Source organism: Trichosurus vulpecula, chromosome 1 (assembly GCF_011100635.1).
Source record: "Trichosurus vulpecula isolate mTriVul1 chromosome 1, mTriVul1.pri, whole genome shotgun sequence".
Taxonomy (NCBI): domain Eukaryota; kingdom Metazoa; phylum Chordata; class Mammalia; order Diprotodontia; family Phalangeridae; genus Trichosurus; species Trichosurus vulpecula.
The window spans coordinates 62,778,427-62,799,905 of NC_050573.1; the positions used below are offsets into that span (position 1 = coordinate 62,778,427).

At 47.7% G+C, this 21,479-nt stretch overlaps 1 protein-coding gene across 1 annotated transcript in view; it reads left to right on the forward strand.

Annotated features, from left to right (window-relative positions):
- The window catches only part of CPAMD8 (C3 and PZP like alpha-2-macroglobulin domain containing 8), a 161,272-nt gene extending 140,133 nt beyond the window's left edge, over positions 1-21,139 (forward strand). Inside the window, exons 37-42 of the mRNA XM_036734810.1 lie at positions 4,709-4,783; positions 7,480-7,585; positions 7,688-7,798; positions 10,133-10,345; positions 18,111-18,282; positions 21,082-21,139. Coding sequence (XP_036590705.1) covers positions 4,709-4,783; positions 7,480-7,585; positions 7,688-7,798; positions 10,133-10,345; positions 18,111-18,282; positions 21,082-21,139 — 735 coding nt within the window. The remainder of the gene's footprint in view (positions 1-4,708; positions 4,784-7,479; positions 7,586-7,687; positions 7,799-10,132; positions 10,346-18,110; positions 18,283-21,081) is intronic.
- Positions 21,140-21,479: the final 340 nt, after the last annotated feature.

A 21,479-nucleotide genomic window follows, 5' to 3' on the forward strand; every position in this document is an offset into this window, starting at 1 on the left:
GGAATGCAGAGTCTTGATGGGAATACCAAATAAGCAAAAAGATTAAAATGACAAGTACTGGATGAGGAGGACAGATAGGCCTAGAGGGATTCCTGGGCCCTAGAGGAGGTGGGACTTAGGAGCTTATGAATTCTCTCTCAAGGCACAGCTGTAAAAGCTGCTGCCTCACGGTCTTCTTTCACCATCATTAATGAGCGAGCGTGAGTTTTACCTCCCCCAGGAACCAGGCAGGGCTGAGGCCACTGTCCTTGTGACTCAGGGGCCCCCCAGAGAGAGGCCATTTCTCAGTGCACACCTTGAAGAATGTCTAGGGAGAGAAGATGGGGGAGGAATCATTTCAGAGGGGGAAATGGGGCGCATTAAGGGAGGAAGAATGTTCATGGATTGTTCAGGAAATCAACCAGTTTAGCTGTGAAATGGAGGATTTGTAGAGGAGATAACTAGAAAGTCAGGTTGGGGAGATCCTACAGGGTTTCAAGTGCCATGCTAAGCAATTTGGATTTGAGCCTGTAAGCACTGGGTGCAAATGAATGAATGGAGCTCGAGGCAACCCCTAAACCAAGAAGAGAAAGCAAAGAAAATGCTGGGTGTGGTCCAAGGAGGGATGGGCTGAGGGACCTAGAGAGGGGCATCGGAGCTGGGCCTTAAAGAATGTGTAGGAACTGAACAGCAAGAAAGACATCACAAGCATAGGAAACATGGGCAGAAGGACAGAGATGCCACATCCCAGAGGCCGGCTAGACCAGCCTCCTGCAGCCTCTGCCCAAAGATGCCAGGGCTGGATGGAGAACTCACTGTCTTATGCCAAGGCAGCCCAGCCCATCGCATTGTTGCACAGTGCTCAAAATTGGCCACCTGGTGATTTGCCCCTATGGTTCCCGGTGCCACCCTCTGGAGCAAACCCACATCTCATCCCTCTTCCGTATAACAGACCTTCCAATACTTGAAGACAGCTGACATTTATCTCCCTAAGGTTTTTCTTCTCGAGACCCTTCTCCTCTCCTGACGTGATTTCCAGGCTCTTCACCATACTGGTCACCATCCTCTGGAGATGCTGTATCTTCTTCTACCATGTAAGAGGCAGAGCTCCCAAGAGTGACATAGGCCATAGATAGCCCACCCTCCATGTATTCCCGAGATTGGAACTTCTTTTACCAAAGGGGAGGAATTTGACTGCTCAAGATCTAAAATCACAAGAGTTCTTCCAGCATGACGAATCTCACACCCCTGACATAGCTCAGGGGCTTGGACCTCCTGGTATTGACTTTGAGGCCTGAAGCTCCCTGTGAGGTCATACCCTAGGAAAGGGCCCCGTTCTCTGGAGCTCCATCCACTTCCATACTGGCTTCTTGTTGGATTTGTTAGATTCTTCTCTCTCTCTTTCTCTCTCCTGTCTCTCTCTCCCCTCCTCTCCCTTTCCCACTCCCTCTCTTCCCCCCTCCAACTCTCTTCCTCCCTCCCTCTCCTCTCTCTCCTTCTCTCCCTTTCCCCCTCTTCTTCTCTCTCTCTCTTCTTCCTCTCCCCCACCTTTTTTCACTGTCTTTGTCTCTGCCTTTTTCTTTTTGTTTGTCTCTCTCCCTGTCTCTGCATCTTTTGTGTCTCTGTCACCAGGTAGAATGTGGGCAGGGGGCTTTCCCACTATCTGGAGAGCCTTGGTGTCTTAATGATGAGTCTGCTGGCCCCTGGCACTCCACAAATCCTCCTGATGTGACCATGTACTGACAACATTGAGCATCCCCAAGAAAATGTGGCTTCAGCTGGCCAAAGTCCTTCCCAGGGGTTTCAGCCTTCCAGCTCATCAGAGATAGGGTGTGTGCTGAGGAATGGCCTCTCCCTGCAGGGACCCCTAGTCACAAGGACAGTTACCCCATCCTGCCTAATTCCTGGGAGAGGTAAAATTCTTGCTTGCTCATTAATGATGGTGAAAGAAGGACATGTGGCAGCAGCTTTTATAGCTGTGTCTCAACCGGGAATTCATAAGATCATAATGTGGGAAAGGCAGGCTTGGCTGCCTCGTGGCCACATTCATTCTGTACCATGGAAGTACCTGGTTCTCTCTAGGCTCCATGTGGGTCTGGCTCATTGCCCTGACATTTATAAGGAAATGGCTACATTCCTAGGAGTTACAGGGACTGTCTGAGACTCCTCCCTTATCCTTTATGGGCACCCGGAGTCAGCTAGGGACAGGATGTTTGCTGGCATTAGGCACAGTACATGAGCAGCAGCCATCAGGAGCCTGTGGTCACCTTTTGGAAACAGTAGTACATAGTTGTACGTCACTTCTGTGAATGCTTTGTGGGGGACATAGGAGCTGACACCGTGAAGGAGGCGTTTCTGCTTTGGGAATCTTTCTGAAAGGCCCTCTTATTTGGGCCAGGACTAAAGTATACTTTCCTCTGCTTCTCTCCAAAATCCATTCCATCCTCTGAGGCCTAATTGCAGCCCACCTCCTCCATCAGTCCCAGCTCCTCCATGAGGCCTACCCTGAGTATTCTAACGCGTGAGTCTTGTCTTCTTGGGACTTCCAACAATCTACATCTGCCAGCATACTGGGAGAGTGGATTTTGCCACTGGGTCCACTGCAGGGCTTAGGAATGCTGATGTCTCTTGGCCTATTGAATTCATGAAGCCATGGCCCAATGCCACCTCCTCCACAGAGCCTTCCTTGATGCTCCCAGTCAATAACAGGCTTCTCTTTGGGCCTCACACAGCACTTCGTTTTTACAACTCTCCAATCCCTCCATCACGTAATAATGTGTCCTGTAGTTATCTGGTTTTGTGTCTTATCCCCTTACTCGGCTGTGAGTTCTAGGAGGACAGGGGCTGTCTTATCAAATCCCGCTTCTGATGCTAACTACTTACAACTTTGTACAACATTTAGCCTGCCCAGTCTTCAGTTCCCTCACCTGTAGAGTGAGGAATTTGGAGCTAGATGACCCTTTCCAGCCCTAGAGCCGTGCTCCCAGGCTCTGCTGTGTATTGTTTGGTTATGGGAAGGCTTGAGATGGAAAGCATCATAGTGGCAGTAGTGTTCGGTGATTGACAGTGAGCATCTCTGTAAGAAATGGGGGTGTTGCTGGCAGGGGAGACATTTATAAAGAATGGGCGGTACTGGGCCATATTTTGTTGTAGACCTTCTTCTCCCAAGGCCTCTCCGTGGTATATGGAGGGCATATCTGGTTCCCTTGAGATTGGTCCCTCCCCACAGCATGCATACCAGTCTAGGGAAGCAAGTGGTCACAAAGCTGTGAAGACAAACTCAGTCTAGCAGTGCCCATCTGAATTGGCCTTCCAGCCTTGGTTGGTCCCTGACACTCAACCATAGCATTCAGAAAATGTTACAACTGGAAGGAACTTTGGATGGTCTGAACCAAAGCCCTCCTCTTACAAATGAGAAAAGCGAGGCCCAGATATATGAAGTGACTTGCCTGTCATCTCAGTGCTCCCACGTCAGGACAGAGGACTGGACCCATGTTTCTTGACCCCTGATCCTCTCCCCCTGCCATGTGTAGTATTTTAGTGTTTGTGTTCATGAGTTTTGTGTCCTCAACTAGACTGTAAGCTTCCTGATGGTCAGGCCTACTCTTCTCCTCTAGAATCTACCAGCAGTAACCAAGACAAAGTTGGGCACTTAGAGCTGCTCAGTAAGAACCAGTTGAGGAGAGGAAAAAGTGTCTTGGCCCAGTTTTTGCTGATCATTTGCACTGAGGGGCAGCCTTAGAAATCTTGTAGCTCCTCTGGGAGTGAGTGAATATGCTAACTCCCAGGCAGGCTTAGTTTCAAATGGAAACTGTCTCTATTATAAAAGCAGTAAAGCAAAAATAACTGAAATCTTGGGAAGAAGTGATCTCTCCATCTTAAAATTCATTCTAGAAGAGAGAAAAGCCAGGTATAATCTAATGTGCATCCTAGATTTTAAAGGGTTCAGAGAAAGGATCCAGTGACCTAAAACTTCATAAGGGAAGGCAGACCTGGAAGAATGAGAAGCTCTTGAGAATGTAATTCTGATGAGACAGAAATTCTTCTGGTGAGGAAGAAAGAGGGGAGTCAGCTAAAGAGCCTGATGTGGCTCTATGGGGAACTCCATGACCAACTTAGATATATAAAAGACACGGTGAGATGGACAGAAGATGTGAGCAGGGAGAGGAGGGGTGGAGGATGTACCCAAAAGCCCAGCTATTGCTGAGTGAAGGCTTTAAGAAACAAAAAGGGCTTTTGTCGCTGTAAAGGAGACAAGGGGAAGATCAAAGAGGGACAGGAACTCTGTCATGCACAGAAGTCATTCACACATGATTTAGTCTTCTCAGGGTTCTGGTCCAGAGAGAGGGGGAAACAGCAGAACCATGGGTAAGAGGCCCCCTAGCTTAGGACCCTCATGAGCTTGTTGCCTGGCCCAGGTGAATGGCTGCTCAGGGGACCAAAAGATATGGCACCTGTGGTTGCCGAGCTCCCATTAGCGACCTTGCCGCAGGACCAGAGGAAGGCAAATGTTCCAGTCTTCAGGAAAAGGCTTGGTGGCTCCTGGGGCCCCTCCAGTCCAGAGGGTTTGTGACTCCAGCAGTCTGCGAATGAATCCCGTGTGTAGGGGTCACATTATGGCTGGGGCTCAGGGACATTCTCCCCCAGCTGCACCCCCTTCTGCACGGCATCCTTATCCCCCGGCAGGGAATGCAAATCAACCTTAACCTTTTGTGGGTTTTTTTTGCAGTTATTGATGAACAAGCAGATTGGACTCAAAAGATATGAAGTTGAAGGAAGGAAAGTCCTTTTCTATTTTGATGAGGTAATCGATCACAATTCCTCAGCCTGTCTCCCCAGAGAGCTCCACTATCTTTGCCCACAACAGCCCATGACATGGGGGGAATAGGTTTTGTTTTTCTTGCCTTCTCATTGGGAGAGGGAGGGAGAGAATTAGGAACTGAAAATGAAATTGAATTTAAAGAAATTTAAGGAATGAAGCTCCATTCACATTCTGCGATTTGCAAATGTCAGTCAGAGGTTGGTGTTAGAAGGCAGGCTTTCTGACTCCAAATGCAGTCTTCTTTCCACTAACCCTGGCTTTGAGTCCAGGCTAAGACTGGTGAATCTGGGTAAGTCATGTAACATCAGCACCTCAGTTTCCTCCTCTGTAAAAAGGGTGTAACAGTGATGGTACTACCTGTCTCACTGGGAGTGCTATAAAAATGTGGGTCATTATTATCACTGGCTTTGACTCTCCTAAGGTAAGGCATTGGACTTCTATGATCGTAATAATAAGAACTAACATTTATGTGGTGTTTGCTTTGCACCAGGCTATACTATACAAAGCGCTTTACAAATAATATCTCATTTGATTCCCCATAACAGCCTTAGGTGATATTATCATCCCTATTTTACAGACGAGGACACTGAAACAAACAGAGGTTAAGTGACTTACCCAGGGTCACACAGCTGCTAAGTGCCTGAGACTGGATTTTAACTCAGATCTTCCTGATCCTGTGCCAGTACTCTGTTTGTTGTGCCACCAGCCGTGTCAGATTCTGGGGTTTTTTCCCCATCTGTCAAGTGGAGATAATACAAACCTATCTACTCTGTCAATGTCGCAAGGGTATTGTGAGACAGCAAAAACAACTTGACATGGGAAGATCAAAGTGCTGTGTACATTCGGTTCAATGCTTCTAACATTTGTTCCATGTGTAGCAGTGCTGGTTCTTAATCTCAGTGCTGGGTGCCTACAAAGTTAAAAAGGAGACTTCCTGCCTCCAGGAGCTTACCTTATAAAGTGTACTTACTGTCCAATATAATATTTTCACAGATAGTTAAATATAAGAAAGCTTGAGTAAACAGAGACCACTAGCAAATGGAATGAAAGATGAGTTTGTAGTACAATAATAGTTTCACATTGATGTAACATTTTACAGTTAAAAATCACTTATATTGTGTCTCATTGGGTCCCCTCAAAACCCTATGAGATAGGGAGTACAGAATTATAATCCGTGCTTTATCAGATCCAACTAAGCAAAGTCATTCCAAGGGCATTCAAGGACAAAAATTAAAGGAGAACAATTATTTTTTTAGATGGAAAAAAATCTGTAATTACTATAACAAACTTTTCACCATCAAGGACAGTGGAATCACCACTCTGAGACCCTAACATCCCAGTACTGGATGTGCTTATAGAGAAAAAAATAACGGTACAAAAGCGAACAAGGATAGGAGAAGCAGCTGGATTGGACAAAATGTGGATAGGAAAAAATATAATTATGAGAGTCCTAAAGGAAAAACTGGAAACCATAGGCTTAGAAAAACATCTCTTCCTGAATGTCCCATAGGCACATCCAGAACATATCTTCCCCTCCAAACTTTGCTCATGTCCCTGATATCCATTTCTGTTGGTGATACTAGCATCCTCCCGGTTCCCTAGGTTGTTAACCTCTTTAGTCATCCTGGACTTTTCTTTCTTCCTGAACCTCCATATCAAAGCCGTTTGCCAAGTCTTGTCTGGTCTCCCACCATCACCTCTCTCATATAAGTTCCCCTTCTCTCTGCTCCCATGACATACCCTGGTTCCAACACCTATCACTGTAGCAACCTCCTCATTGCTTTTCCAGCTTCCAGGTTCTTCCTCCCCAATCCATCCTCCATCAGATGCTGAAATCAAGCCCCGCCTAAGGGACCGTGTCACACTCTCACTCAGAAAATACAAATATTATCCCCTGTTGCCTCAAGAATAAAATATAAGTTCCTCACCCTGGTGTTTAAGGACTTTCACAGTTTGGCTTCAGCCTAGCTTTCCAAACATGCTTCAGATTATTCCTATTTATGCACGTTTCTGGTCTAGCCAAACCGGCCCACTGACTGGTCCCCAGACTTGGCCTGTCATATGCTGATGCTGTGCCAGATCTCCCCGTTTAAGAGAATTGTCTTCCTCTTTAGATCACAGTGTTTACTTATCTGCGCTTGTTTTTATGCCCCTCAACAGACGGAATCTCCTTGCAGGCAGGAGCCTTCCTTCCCTCTTCTGGTACATTTCCTTGTAGACAGTAGGCTTCGAATTGAATTGAATCACGAACAGAAAGTTGGCTAATAGAGGATGAATTTCCTCATTGTCAGAGATCCAGGAAGACTAGCAGCTAAGGCCCCGGTGGCTTTGGGATCTGCTTATGTGGAGCCCCCTCGCAGTTAAATCAGAGAACCTTGAAATATTGACGTGATTACGAACAGGGAAATGGAGACCTGTAGACGAGATTCTATAAGCTTTAGACTCCAGATCCCCAAGCGTGTCACTCCTTGATTGTTTGTGTCTGCTTAGTGCTGATTTTTTTTAACAATAAGAAATAGAAACCCTCTCCCTTGGGGAAAACGAGATCTGGTTTATCTCTCTTTTCTGAAGTCTTGGGCATTTCTTACCCCCTCTCTGCTTTCTCCGTGTGCTCTCTAACCATGCAGTCGGGTCTAGAGCCAGACAGCTAGAGCTAACCTTACACTGTGTTTCTATAGATTCCAAGCCAGTGCTTGACCTGTGTGAGATTCCAGGCCTTCCGAGAGTACATTGTTGGGAAGACTGCCCCCATGCCCATCACTGTGTATGACTACTATGAGCCAGGTAGGCCCTCGTCCTTGAAAGGGCAGACCCCCTATAGCTCCCTGAGCTCCGGCTGCTGCTGCTCTGAGCAGTCCTAACCTTGTCTGCTTTCTCTCCATGTAGCATTTGAAGCAACCCGCTTCTATAATGTCAGTGAAAGCAGCCCCCTGGCCAGGGAACTGTGTGATGGGCCCACTTGCAATGAGGTGGAAAGTTCAGCCAGTCAAGGACCTGGTAAGTTTCTGGGGCTTGGCAAGGATACAACTACTTTACTTGGGGAGGACCAAGATGAGTGGCTAGGTGGCTCAGTAGACAGAGTGCTGAGCCTGGAGTCAGGAAGACCTGAGTTCAAATCCAGCCTCAGACACTAGCTGTGTGACCCTGGGCAAGTCACTTCACCCTGTTTGCCTCAGTTTCCTCATCTGTAAAATGAGCTGGAGAAGGAAATGGCAAACCACTCCAGTATCTTTGCCAAGAAAACCCCAAATGGGGTCACAAAGAGTTGAACACAACTGAAAAATGACTCAGTAACAACAAGTGCCTTGAGGCTTTCAACCCAAGTCAGTCTGAACCCCAGCTGAGAACCTGTTAAGATGTCAACATTTTTCTCCCCACATCTGGCTTGCTCTGCCCTATGAAACACAGAATTGAAATACATTATAGAATTCTAGAATTTCAGAATTGGAAGAGACTCCCGAGGTCATCTAGTGTAACCCTGACCAATGCAGGAATCCTCTACACCCACGCCTTAGGATAGCAAAAATAAAAATAAAATAAATTACAACTTTCTTCCAAAAGGGAAAGCTATCACCATTGTGATCATCACCAACCCCATCATCACTGCCAGTCAGTACAATCATCACACTGGTATATAGCCTGCGCATAAGCGCTTTAAGGTTTGCGTAGAGCTTCACGTGCATTATCTTGTCTGCTCATTACAACCATCCTCTGAAGTTAGTACTGTTGTTATGCCCATTTTAAAGATGAGGGAGCTGAGGCAGACTGAGGTTAAGTGACTTGCCCAGGGTCGCATGGCTAATAAGTGTCTGAGACAGGTTTCAAGCTGAGGTCTTCCTGGCTCCAAGTCTGTCACTCTGTCCCCTCTGACATCTGGCTGTCTCATCACCACTCTCATAATCACCTCCACAATCCCTGGCACCATCATCTTCACCACTGATATCACCGCCACCATCTACAAAGGAATCATCTCATGGGTCTTAAGCGTCCATAAATAACAGTCAGATTTCCAGGACGCTGGCCCCTTTGCTTGGAGCTCATTCAGGGGATCTTTGCCTTCGGACTGAGGGCTTATTCTTTTCACTGGTTTCTAAGGCTTCACGAATCACTGAACCCCAGCCGAAAGTAGTGTGTGCCTCCTGGAACTCCCTGGTTCTCCTGGTTAACAGCGCTGCCACCCTTGGTTCCTGATTACCTTCCCCACTCCCTCTGCTGCCCCTGGGTTTGGGCACTCACTTATAGTACCTCCTTTCCTCTTTCTCTTCTACCCACCTCTGTCCACAAAATCCAAGTCAAAAGAACAAGTTTTCTAAGGGCTCATTTATTAGAGATGATAGAATATTCTAATTTAGAAATAAGAACCAGGGGCAGCTAGGTAGTGCAGTGAGTAGAGCACTGGCCCTGGAGTCAGGAGGACCTGAGTTCAAATCTGGCCTCAGACACTCGACACCCTAGCTGTGTGACCTTGGGCAAGTCACGTAACCCCAACTGCTTTGCCTCCCCCTCTCAAAAAAAAATAGAAATAAGAACCAGGATAATTTAATTAAGGTGACACAGCAGATAAAGTACTGGGCTTGGAATCAGGCAGACTCATCTTAATGAGTTCAAATCTGACCGCTTACTAGCTGAGTGACCCGGGGCAAGACATTTACCCCTGTTTACCTTAGTTTCCTCATCTATAAAATGAACTGGAGAAGAAATGGCAATATCTTTGCCAAGGCATGACTGAAATGACTGAAAGCCCTGAACATGTTGGTGCCCCATGCTGAGCGTTGGGCACAAAATGATGAGGGGGGCGGGGAATGACTGAGGGAGGAGATAGAAGGGATCGAGATCAAGGGCACAGATACAGAGGGCTTCACCTTGGCAAGGAGAAGGGTCACGTCACTGTCTGACACTGCCGGAAATGAGGGGATGGTGGGAGATGGTATTGAGGGCTTTGAGAGAAAGAGAAATGGAGAAGATTGTTCATGACAAATGGTGAGGTCCTCAGCTGAGGTAGAAGGAGGGATGGGGAGATTTGAGGAAAGAAGAGAAAGTCTGGAAAAGCTGATTGTGTGGCCTGGGATAGGGAATTGGGTAGGAATACCGAATAACCTAGAGTGGCTTGGAACACCTCCCCCTACCATACTGACACCCCTGCACTCTCCCAGGATGGATTTCCAGGGACAAGCTAGCAGGGTCTCTTCAAGTCCTTCTCCCCAGCCCTTTGGGCTGACTTTGTCTTCCTTTGAGAGTCCTACAGGGAACCTCAAGAAAGGGTAAGCACCCTCCAAGACTCTGCCTGCCTCAGTCATTCTCTCCCCAGACCATTGCCTGCTACTGTTTTAGGTCTGGTTCACAATGGTCCGTGCAACAACGTCCCAGGCTGCCTGGCTGAGGAGGCCTTTGAACAGTGCCTGTGCTCTCGGGACTGCGGCTATGATGGAGACCCTGTGTGCGGATCTGATGGAGTCATATACCAAAACCATTGTCAGATGGAGGTGGCCGCCTGCAGAAACAGCACCAGGATCGAGCAGGCATCTGCAGCCCACTGCACTGCAAGTAAATGCCTGGCTTTTTTCCACTTTCTTTCCCCACCACCCGGGTTGGGAAGCCGTGTCTGACTTCCTAAAAGTCCTTGTGATCTGGAATGTCCTGCTAAGTTCTACTTCCAAAGGGGGCCTTTCAGAGAAGTACCTAGTCTTTTCCAAGATCTGGGAAGTTCAACTTTTCTTTTGAATTTTGATTTTTTTTCCAGTTAACAAAAATCTATGTTCTCTCCCATTTTTCCCTCCTCCACTAAAAAAGAAACACTATGTTGGTGTAACAAATATGCATGGTCAAGCAAAAACAAATTCCCACATTGGCCAAGTCCAGAAATGTATGTCTCAGTTTGTACCCTGATGGCCTATCACCTGTCCGTCCAGAGGTGGGCAGCAGGCTTCATCATCCCGCTCTGGAATCATGGTTGGTCACTGGGTTGATCAGAATCCTTGAATCTTTACAATGTAATTGTTTTATAGATTGTTTTCCTGGTTCTGTTCACTTTACATCTATTCATACGAGTCACCTTCAGTCTTCAAGTGATGACCAAATGGTCCAATTTGCTCCAGTTCCTCAAGGCTGTCTTCCATCCTCTTCCCCAGAAAGGCTGGGTCTTAGTGCTCTCCTGGAGTGTCAGAGCTGTAAGGGGCCTGGAAATAATAGAACATGGAGTGTTAGCACTGGAATGGATCTTAGAACATAGACCAGGCGATGGCAAAGCTGAAAGGAAACAGAGAAAGTGCTTGAGTGGAGTCACGAGAGCATTAGCCTTGGAGGCAGAGAGGAGACCTGAGCTCCAATCATACCTTTGGCCCTTCTCCACTCTGGATCTCAGTCTCATCCTCACTAGCCACTTCCCAAGATTGCTTTGTGCTCTGTAGCCTGAAAGTGCTAGAAAAAAAAAACACGTTGTTCAGTCCTGTCCAAATCTCTGTGACCCCATTTTGGGTTTTCTTGGCAAAGATACTGGAGTGGTTTGCCATTTCCTTCTCCAGCTCATTTTACAGATGAGGAAACTGAGGCAAACAGGGTTAAGTGATTTGCCCAGGGTCAAACAGATAGTAAGTGTCTGATGTCATATTTGAACTCAGGTCCTTCCTATTTTATTCCCAGCGGTCTGTGCACTATGGCGCCATCCAGCAGCCCCAGAAAAAAGTGAGTTTTTGCTATTAAAGATCCACCCCTTCATTTTACACATAAAGCAACTCTTTCCTTGGGTTCTAAGTTGCCTGTAACCCAAGGGACTAGAACTAGGTTATGGGAAAGCTTCCTTCACCTCAAATATACTATGATCCTATAATATTGCACACTGGGTGGCGCAGTGGATATAGCGCTGAGCCTGGAGTCAGGAAGACTCTTCGTTAAGTTCAAATCCAGATGACATTTACTATCTGTGTGACCCTGAGCAAGTCACTTCACCCTGTTTGCCTCAGTTTCCTCATCTGTAAAATGAGTTGCAGAAGGAAATGATAAACCACTCTGGTGTCTTTACCAAGAAAACCCCAAATGGGGTCACCAAGAGTCAGACACAACTGAAAAGTGACTGAACAACCACAAAGATATTGCACAATCTATCTTTTCCTCCTCCCTCCTTCGGTCACTCTCCTGTCACTGTTCTCAGCCACCTCTGTCTCTACACACTTGGCCTTCACAGTCTTATCCATTCTCATGCCCTTGATTCGGACTCTCAAATCTTTATGTGCAGCCATTTTCTCTTCTTCAGGCTAAAACCCAGATTTCCAGCTTTCTGCTGAATATCTCCATTTGGATGCCACACTGATGCTTTAAACTGCACATGTTCAAAGTGAAACTCATTATCTTTGTCCCACAGCTGTTCCTCGTGACCTCCCTTCCTCTGTCAGTCAGAGGCATTTCCAACTTCACCCCCCATACTCCTTTTCCAATTAGTCACCAAGCCCTGTTGATCCTGCCTCTGTCCCTGGTCACTCCCCTCCATCTTGTTCTTTCTACTCGGGCCCTTACTCCCTTAAGGCCAGCCTGCTGCCACTGGCCTCCTTGCTTCCAGTCTATCCCCCCACAGTCCACAGGCTGTCAGAATCATCCCCCAAATGTTCACCTCTGGTCATATCTCATTCCTGCTCAGATACTTCCCACAGGAGCTCCAGAGCCCCAATCCTGGACTTGACCTGACCCCGGCTTATCACTTTGCACACATTACCTGATGTTTCATTCAAAGTGGATGTCCCTCTCCCTAGACAATGCCCCTTCTTTTCCCGCTCTTGTGTCCTTGTTTACCCTGTTCCTTCTGCCTAGAATGACCTCCCTACTCATCTCTCCCCAACAAAAGCTGATCATTACCTCCTCCAAGAAGCTGTTCCTCATTCTCACAACCAGATGTGACCTCATCTATCTTAGGGCCTGGAATTCTGTCAGTGTGCCATCATATGAAGTTATATATATAAATATGTTCTAGCTTCCCTACCACATTTACTTGGAGCTTCTTGAGAGTAGGAACTATTTGTACTCCTGTGTACAGTGCCGGTACATTGTGGGAATTCAGTAAATAGCTGGTGAATGAATGAATGAGTACATGATGGAGGCGTCAGAAAGCTGCGGTGGGCTTGAGGTGGCAGGACCAAGGTTAGGAGCTGGGTTTCTTGGCCTTTCATTTCTTGGCTCCTCTTCAGAGCCCCTCCCACTCTCCCACCTGCCTCTAGCCTCAGCCGCACACTCATACAGTGAAACCTCAGGCCTCATTCACACTCTCCCGTAGTGGAAGAGACCTATGTCCAGGTAGGGGCCTTAGCCCCTAGCAAGCCTACAGAAAGAGGTCAAGATTCAGTGGGAGCACCATTTCTCTCCCCTTAGAGGATTTGTGGGAGAAGGGAAGATGATGGGACTTTAAGTTAGTTGCACAAACAAAACCAAAGCAAGTGAGATGAGACGGAAGATATTTTGGCAGCTATGAGGTAAGATATGAGGACCAGAATGGCCAGTTGGAAGAGCTAATAACCCAGGTAAGAATGTTAGCATTGGCAAGTACCCTTAGAGCACAGACTGCCAGAGCTTAGAGAAAGGACCTGAGCAAAAATTTAATTCAACACCCTCAATCTGTAGTGGAAGAAACCAAGATCCAGAGGCAGGAGGAGACTTATCCAAGATCATGTAGACAACTATGTGATACAGTACATAGAACACTGGACCTGGAGACAGGAAGAACTGAGTTGGATCCTGCCTCTGACATTTAATAGCTGTGTGGCCCTAGGCAAGTCATTTAGCCTTCTCTGCCTCAGTTTGCCCATCTGTAGAGTGGAGATAGTAAAAGGACAGGGTTATTGTGAAGATTAAATTGAATAACATATGCAAAGTGCTTAGCCAACCTTAAAACGTTATTTTTTAATTGCATCTAGAAATTGGAAGTGCTATATTCAAAATCAAGTCTCCTAACTCCCAGTCCAGTATTCTCCCTACTAAATCCAGAGTCATTCCACAAGGTAGAAGCAGATAGAAACTAGAACCCAAGCCTCTAAACTCCCATGATTCTACTTGTTTTCTGATCCTGGGAATGTGGGTCACCCATCACCTCTTAAAATCACAGTGTGGTTAGTTGGAAAGGACTTTAGGGGTCACCTGCTCATTTTATAGCTCCCAGAGAAGGGCAAGGACTTACCCCAAGGCCACCTCATGACAAAGCCAAGACCGATACCCGGGCATCCACCACCTGCAGCTTCAATTGTGTCTGCAACTCGATGAATCCCTGAGAGTAAAGCAGGATGCCATGGCCTATTCCTGGGAGGCTGCTCTCATCGTGAGCTGGGACGCTGGGGCCTGAGAAACAGGAGTGGATGACTTTTTTGTAAGGCCGTCATAATTTCATAGTTTTATCAGAGCCCTCAGACTCGTGCTTGATTTCTCTAACAAAGTATGGTGGGAATTATGCTGGACCAGGAGCCAGGAGGCCCAAGTTCATGTTCCAACAGTGCCACTTAACAAATTGTGTGGCCACAGGCAAGGCACTTCTCTCTGATCCTCAGTTTCCCTATCTATAAAATGAGTCTCAGAGTTGGAATTAGCCTCACAGGCTGCCTAGTACCACTTCTATCAGAACAGGAATATCCTCTCTAATATCCCTGACAAGACAAGCCACCACTGAAAGATGTCTAGAGACTGGGGGCTCCCCATGTCCAGAGACAATCCATTCTGTTTTAGGATCCTCCTGTGAGTGAGAGAGAGGAAAGATGGGCAGGAAGCTCTTTGGTTCTGCCTGGTGCTGGCCACAGTCTGTTTTCCAGCCCAGGGCAGATCTGGAGCTGTCTTCCCAAGGCTCTCAGCTGCAGATAGCATCAGGGTACTTGTTCTTGCCAAAGCCAGCATTGTTTCTTTGGTCCTCATTTTTTCCCTATGTTTCTGGTGACTCTGTCCAAGCCTTCCATGAGGGTGCTCTTTCCTGTCCCTTCTCCTACTTCTCAGACTGTTCCTTCTCAGTCTCCTTTGTGGGCTTCTATCCGCCTGCTCCCTTTGGCTGTGGGTGCCTCCCAGAACTCCGTCCTCAGCACCCTGCCCTTCTGCCCCTCTACACCCTCTGCATAGAGGAGCGCTCATCTCCCTCCCTGGATTCAGGCATGCCTCTGTTTTAAGCTGAGGCTTCCTAGAGCTACATCTCCAGCCCTGATCTCTGACCAGCACTCTAGGTCCCACACGGCTGCCTCACTTCTATCCATGTTCCTAATTTAATGCAGGTCAGACAGTCATTAAAATTTAGAGCCGAGAGAGATTCTGAAAGGCATTGGAGGGTCATCTAACCTCCTCATTTTGCACATGAGGAAGCTAAGGCTCACGGAGAAGCAGCTCATAAAATTCAAACCCAGGTCTTCTCATTCCAAATCCACCATTCTTTCCACAATGCAAATTTAATTTAGCAAATAGTAAGCACTTTCTGAGTACAGAGCCCTGTGCTGGCCACTGGAGGACATGCCTGGTTTAGAGAAGGCACCATCCCTGCCCTCACAGAACTCACAATCTGGGATCACAGAATGACCTATGTACAGAGAGAAAGAACTTTGGAGGCCGGCTACTCCCATCCCCTCATTTTAAAGCCGAGGTCACTGAAGTGACTGGGCAAAGTCCAATAGGTGAGCCTCAGAAGCAAGAGACGACTGAGATCTCATATCACGTGAAACACATTGGAAAAGTCTAGTTTGACTTGGGCTTTCAAGGACGACTAAGAATAGTGACATCAGAGGACTGACCATGAAGTGTGCCTCCTAACTCTCAGCAGAAAGGGGGAGCAATGGGTGCCCCATGAGGCATCCAGATACCTGCAGACATGGTGATTTGGCAGGTCGCACAGTGGGAAGAGCACAGCTCTCCAGAGCCTTGTGTGTGGGACCTTGAGGAAGTCACATAACTACCAAGGCCTCAGCTTTCCCCTCTGTAAAATAGAGATATTGGACCAGATGACTTCTGAGGGCCTTCCCAGCTTGAAATCTATTTTATGGTTGTTGCTGCTGCTGTTACTGTTTCTACTGTTCTTCTTGTTGCTGTTGCTGCTGTTACTGTTTCTACTGTTCTTGTTGCTGCTGCTGCTGTTGAAGAAGATTAGATTGGAGGGATGGGGTCTGTGGTGGGAAGTGGGGAAGTGACAGGAAAGTAGAGAAGGTGACAGGGAAGCAGAGAATACCAATAAATATTTAATTTAAGCATGAATCAATCATCTAAAAGTAAAAGTAAAATACATGATGAGTAGGCGGGGAAGAGAGCCTCACGGAAGCAGGACAAGGGTGTAGGTGGGAGAGGGGCACACATTCCATCTGGTGCATAGAGTACCTGGAGGGTAGCAGTGTAAGAAAAGGCTGGGAAGTACTGTGCCCTGAGACTGCTGAGCTAAGGGAGGGAGACGTGCTCTCTGTAAATCTCTGTAAACACTAGGCAGCCATGGAAGGCTTCTGAGGAGAAGAGGGATGTGAGCAGATCTGTACAGAAAGATGCTTCTTTCTGGCAGGGTGTGAAGGATGGACTGGAGTGGGGAGCAAGTGAGGCTAAAAGGCTCTTTGGAGGCTGTTGGGATCCAGGCAGACATAGTGAGGGTCTCTACACAGAGAGGGAGGGGAAAAGTGGCTGCAGAGTCAGGATCATCCGGGTTGAGTCTCACTTGTAACACCCATTAACTCTTCAACCGGGCAAAGTACTTTACTTCTCAATCCTTCTGGCAGCTCTTGAGACTCAAAATTGCAGGGAAATCACCAATGGGTGTTGGGAGGGGGAGAGTTCCTCACCCCACTGAAATCACAGGTGTAGACGCAAAGACGAGCAGGTAGCAGAGCTTGACAACTGATTGAATACGAGAAGTGTGGGAGGGGAAGAGTCCAAGATAATCTCAAGGTTTTACATCCAGGGGTACCAGAGACATGAATAGGGAACTCTGAAGGGAAAGAGGGGGAACATAACCAGGCATGTATGGGACATGTTGAATCTGAGGTCCTGGCGAGCGTTCAGGTGGAGATGTCCCTGAGACAGCTGGAGGTGCCAATCTGCCTCTGTGAAAATAGAGGTTTGGGAGCCACAGGGAGATGTATGGATGGAGGGCACAAGAGTGAATGAGGTTAGATTGTAAAGGGGAAAGCACACAGGGAAGATAAGAGGCCTAAGAACAGGCCCTTTTTGAGGAGTCAGGAAGAGGAGGAAGAGCCAGCAAAGGAGATAGAGAAGAAAATCCAGGAGAACGTGGTATCTTTGAAGCTTAGAGGAAGCTGTACTCCTTTCTAGTGGGAAGCAGTGACCATGAGCATCATGAGCTCCAGAGAGGGCATGGAGAATGTTTGTAGGGGATAAGTGGCCTGGGCTTGACATCAGAAAAGACCTGGGTTCAAATTCTGCCTTAGATACTGGTTGTGTGACTTCAGTCAAGACATGAGACCTCTAAGCCTTAGTTTCTTCATTTTATCAATAAACATTTATTAAGCACCTACTATGTGCCAGGTTAATCATACTTAACAAGGCATACTTTACAGGATTGTTTTTAGGAAGATGCTCTGAAAGCATTAATCCCTCTGTGAACTCATATTATTACTGGTGACCTTTGAGCTCACTACATTCTTCTCCACAAACCAGTCTTCCCATTTTCTTCATTTGTCACCGTTTCCCCAGTATCCCCAGCTAGAAACTTTAGAATCATCTCCGTCTTCTTTTTGCTCCATGTACAAAGCAAGTCCTTCTGTTTTCTGCCCTCACTGAGTTCCATCTGGGGGCTTATGTTTAATTCCCCCAAGCAACGCTCCCTTCCCTGGCCACCCCTTTTAGAATGGAAGCTCCTTGAGGGCAGGCCTGGTATGTGTGTGTGTGTGTGTGTGTGTGTGTGTGTGTGTGTGTGTGTGAAGGTCTAGCACGGTGCCTGGCACATAGTAAGTGCTTAATAAATGCTTGTTTATTCATGCTGGGCACCAGTGTAGGAAAGGCATTGACAATTGATGAATTCTTGGAACCATAGGATTCAGACCTGGCAGGGACCATAGAGGCTATCTAGACCACCTCGGTTGTGGAAACTAAGGCCCAGAGAGATTCAGTGACTTGCCCATGGTCACATGGGTCCAGATGGGCAGAGCTAGAGCTCCCCATCACTAGAGGTATTGAAGTAGAAGCTGAATGAGCACTTAGCAGGGATTTTGTAGCATCCTCTAAGGTCCCTTCTTGCTTTGAGCATCTGCGGTTGTAGGGAGGCAGCTCCAGGTCTGTCCTGTGCCGTCAGCCCCCAAGAACCCCGGCTTCCTAGACAGTCAGTCTGTATTTCCTGTTTGGAGCTTGTGACTCTTTCCTTCCCTTGAAGCTGCAGAGGGCCCAGTACAGCCACCATCGGACATCGCCTACTACTTCTATGATTATGACCCCGACCCCTATGGCTCTGAGGCCGAGAGCTTTGACGCTAGGCCAGAGCTGACGACAGTCAGTGGTGCTTCTGAAGGTACCCGGAAGGAAGGACGCGGGGACCACATGGAATGGTGAGCCTATCACAAACTGTCTCCAGTCAGATAGCCACTGACAGTCTTTAAGGAGAGGCCAGATGGCCACTTTCTGAGGGTATGCCAAACAGGGTATATGCTTTGAATAAAAGAAAGGAAGGAAAAAAGCATTTATTAAGTACCTACTGTATACCAGGCCCAATGCTGATACTTTACCAATATAGTCCCCACGACCCTGTAAGGTAGATGCTATTGTTATCCCCATTTTACAGTTAAGGAAATTGAGGCAGACAGAGAGTAAGTAGCTTGCTCAGGGATGCACAGCCAAAAAGTTTCTGAGGCTGGATCTGAACTCAGGTCTTCGTGACTGCAGGCCCAGGGCTCCATCTACTGAGTCACCAGGTGATTGGAGCAGATGTTCTCTGAAATTCATCTCAGTTGAACATTCTGAGTCTTTGCGCCTGCCCCTTGTGACACTTTGCCTGCCGCAACCTTGGGAAGGACACTGCAGCCACCAGAATCACTCCCCCTCCCAGGATCTCTCCCAGCCTGTGAGTCACCAACTACTGTTGCCAGGGATCCAGGCAGTGCAAGGGACAGAGGGAAGAGAGCCTGGCACTGGCAGCCAAGACGGGTTCAGGTCTCTCTTCTACCCGGATGGGGTTGCTGTAGGCAAGACCCTTCTCTCCTCTTATCTATAAAATGGGGGTTATGCAGCTTCCCTATGGAAGGAGGCAACGTGGTAGGTAGAAAGAATCTGAGGACTCCAAATTCAGGATCAAATTCTGCCTCCAATACTTACTAGCAATGTGATTTTGGACAAGTCGGCTACCCACCTTGGGCCTCAGTTTCCTCATCTGCGAAGTGAAGGTGTTGGACTAGACAGCCTCTGAGGACCCTGCCAGCTCTGACTCTAGGAGCCCAGCAAAGTCCTAGTGTTTTCTAAGGTCTGAGTATCTTTTGAAAATGTTTTTATTATATGCTAATAACCATGAATAAAAGCATACAAATAAGCATACAAAGGGCAGCACCTCCGACAAAGCCTTACTCTAGACAAGAGGTGTGACTGCACTAGGAGGCTGCATCCTCAGGCCAGGCCCCAGCCGCAGCGAGATCCAGGCTCCTCCCTGTGACAGCTGCTCAGGACCAGCTCCAAGGCCCCCACCCACACCTCCCGTGCCAGATTTCCTTCTGCAACATCCTTGACAAGCCACGATGCCAGCTTCACTTAAACACCACTTGGCAGGGTTATTACTGAGACATTGGTTCATGGATGGATGGCTGTGTCCAAATGATAACTGTCCATTGAAAGAACACTAGGTTTGGGATCAGAGGACTTTGAGTCAAATATCGATCCTGATCACTTGTGTGATCTTGGGCAAGTCACAACCCCTTGGGGCCTCAGTTTCTTCATCTGTACTTTTAAGGACCCTTCTGGCTCATAGGATCATAGGATTCTTATTGGATTGTTCAGTTGTTTTCAGTCAGGTCTGACTTTTTGTGACCCCATTTGGAATTTTCTTAAGAAAGATACTGGTTTGCCACTTCCTTCTCCAACTCATTTTACAGATGAGAAAACCAAGGCAAACCAGGCTAAGTGACTTGCCCAGGTTTAGACAGCTAGTGTCTGAGGCCACATCTGAACATGTGCAGTCTTCCTAACTTCCTTAGTTAGGCTTAGTGGTCTATCCACTGTGCCACCTGGCTGTTGTTGGAAGTAATACCTTAAAATGAGCTGAAATCTACCTCCCTCCAACTCACTCCCATTGTCCTCGTGTCAGGTCATTGAAGATGATGGTCATGTCCTGAGTCTTCTCTTCTGCAGACACAACGTCCCATTTTCCTGCACACTGAAGCTGGCCATAATGACCCTGTGGTCTCTTTTTCAACAGAAATGACAACCTTCCCGGGAGGAGAAGTGACCCAGAAGGTGACTCCTTAATGGCTTTGCTCAGATCGCTGACTTTGTGGAGAGGAAGAAGGACCAGGACCTTTCTCACCCACTGCAAAAAGCCTTCTGTCCCTTCCCTAGCCGTGCTGAGTCTGCAGGGGAGTCCGGGCCAGCCCCTGCGCTCCACCCTCAGTGCCACACCCCCACTTCCCCCATACATTCACTTCCTGCCTCCTTTGTCATTTTCCCACAGAGCTTCTGACATACCAGAAACTGCCAAGAGCAGGAATGGCATTTGAGCAAGGGCCTCTTCTGGGGGCAGAAAGGGGCCAGGGGACCTCTTTACTTCGGAGCAAGCCACTGTCCCCCGCCTCCTGGGTACCTTCTGTTTGTATAGAGTTTTTCACTTTTGATCAATGAACCTTCCCGTCAATCACCTCGTTTTAGCCTCTCGACAATCTGTGAGTTAGGGTAGGACGGGTACTAGTGCCATTTTACAGATGAAGAAAATGAGGTGCAGAGAGCCTTTATTGAGCACCCCTCCCCCTATGCACAAGGCCCTTTTCTCAGCCCTGAAGGGAAACAAGATGAGTAAGATATGATTGCTGCCCTCGTGGAATCTGGGAGGAAGGGTAAGATGTGTTGACAGATGAATAGAACAGACGACCTAGCCAATATCAACTTGGCGTAATGAATAAAGCACTAGGAGTGTGGAGGGCTGGGGGCTGGTCCAAGCTCTGAACCTAACTTGCTGTGTGACTCCAGGCAAGTACCATCCCTTCCCCGGGCCTCCATTTCTCCCTCTGTAACATAGCGACAATACCTGCTGTACCCCATTTTGAAGGGCTGTGGTAAGGCAGACACAAAACAAAAGATGTAACAATCTGCTGAACAGACATGAAGAGTGCCGTAGAAATGTGGTGTCTCCTGTGCTGCCCGGCCTACAGGACACTGGTCTCCAAGGGCGCCGTCCAGCTCCACAGCTACAGCTTAGAGCAGGCTTAGCCCCGGCCGATGCTTTGCTGCCCCAAGATTGGCCAATGGCCACAGGATTCAAAGCAAGGAGGAAGCACGCGACCCTGGGCAGTTTTAGAGAGCAATTGTTAATAAAATCTCAGTATCTAAAATGAAGCCTCTTAGGAGCATCATTCACACGTTGTTGGGTGTGGGGTCCAGATACCACAGCGTGAATGAATGAAGCCTCAAGGCCTTCACATTCCAACAACTATGAAGATTCCAAACGATTCTGGAGAAGTACAGAGGATGGACAGCAGGGCAGGGGACTGAGGAGGAGCTCAGAAGAGCACCGGGTGCCGTCAGAATAGCATCAGGGCTTTCCAGGCCA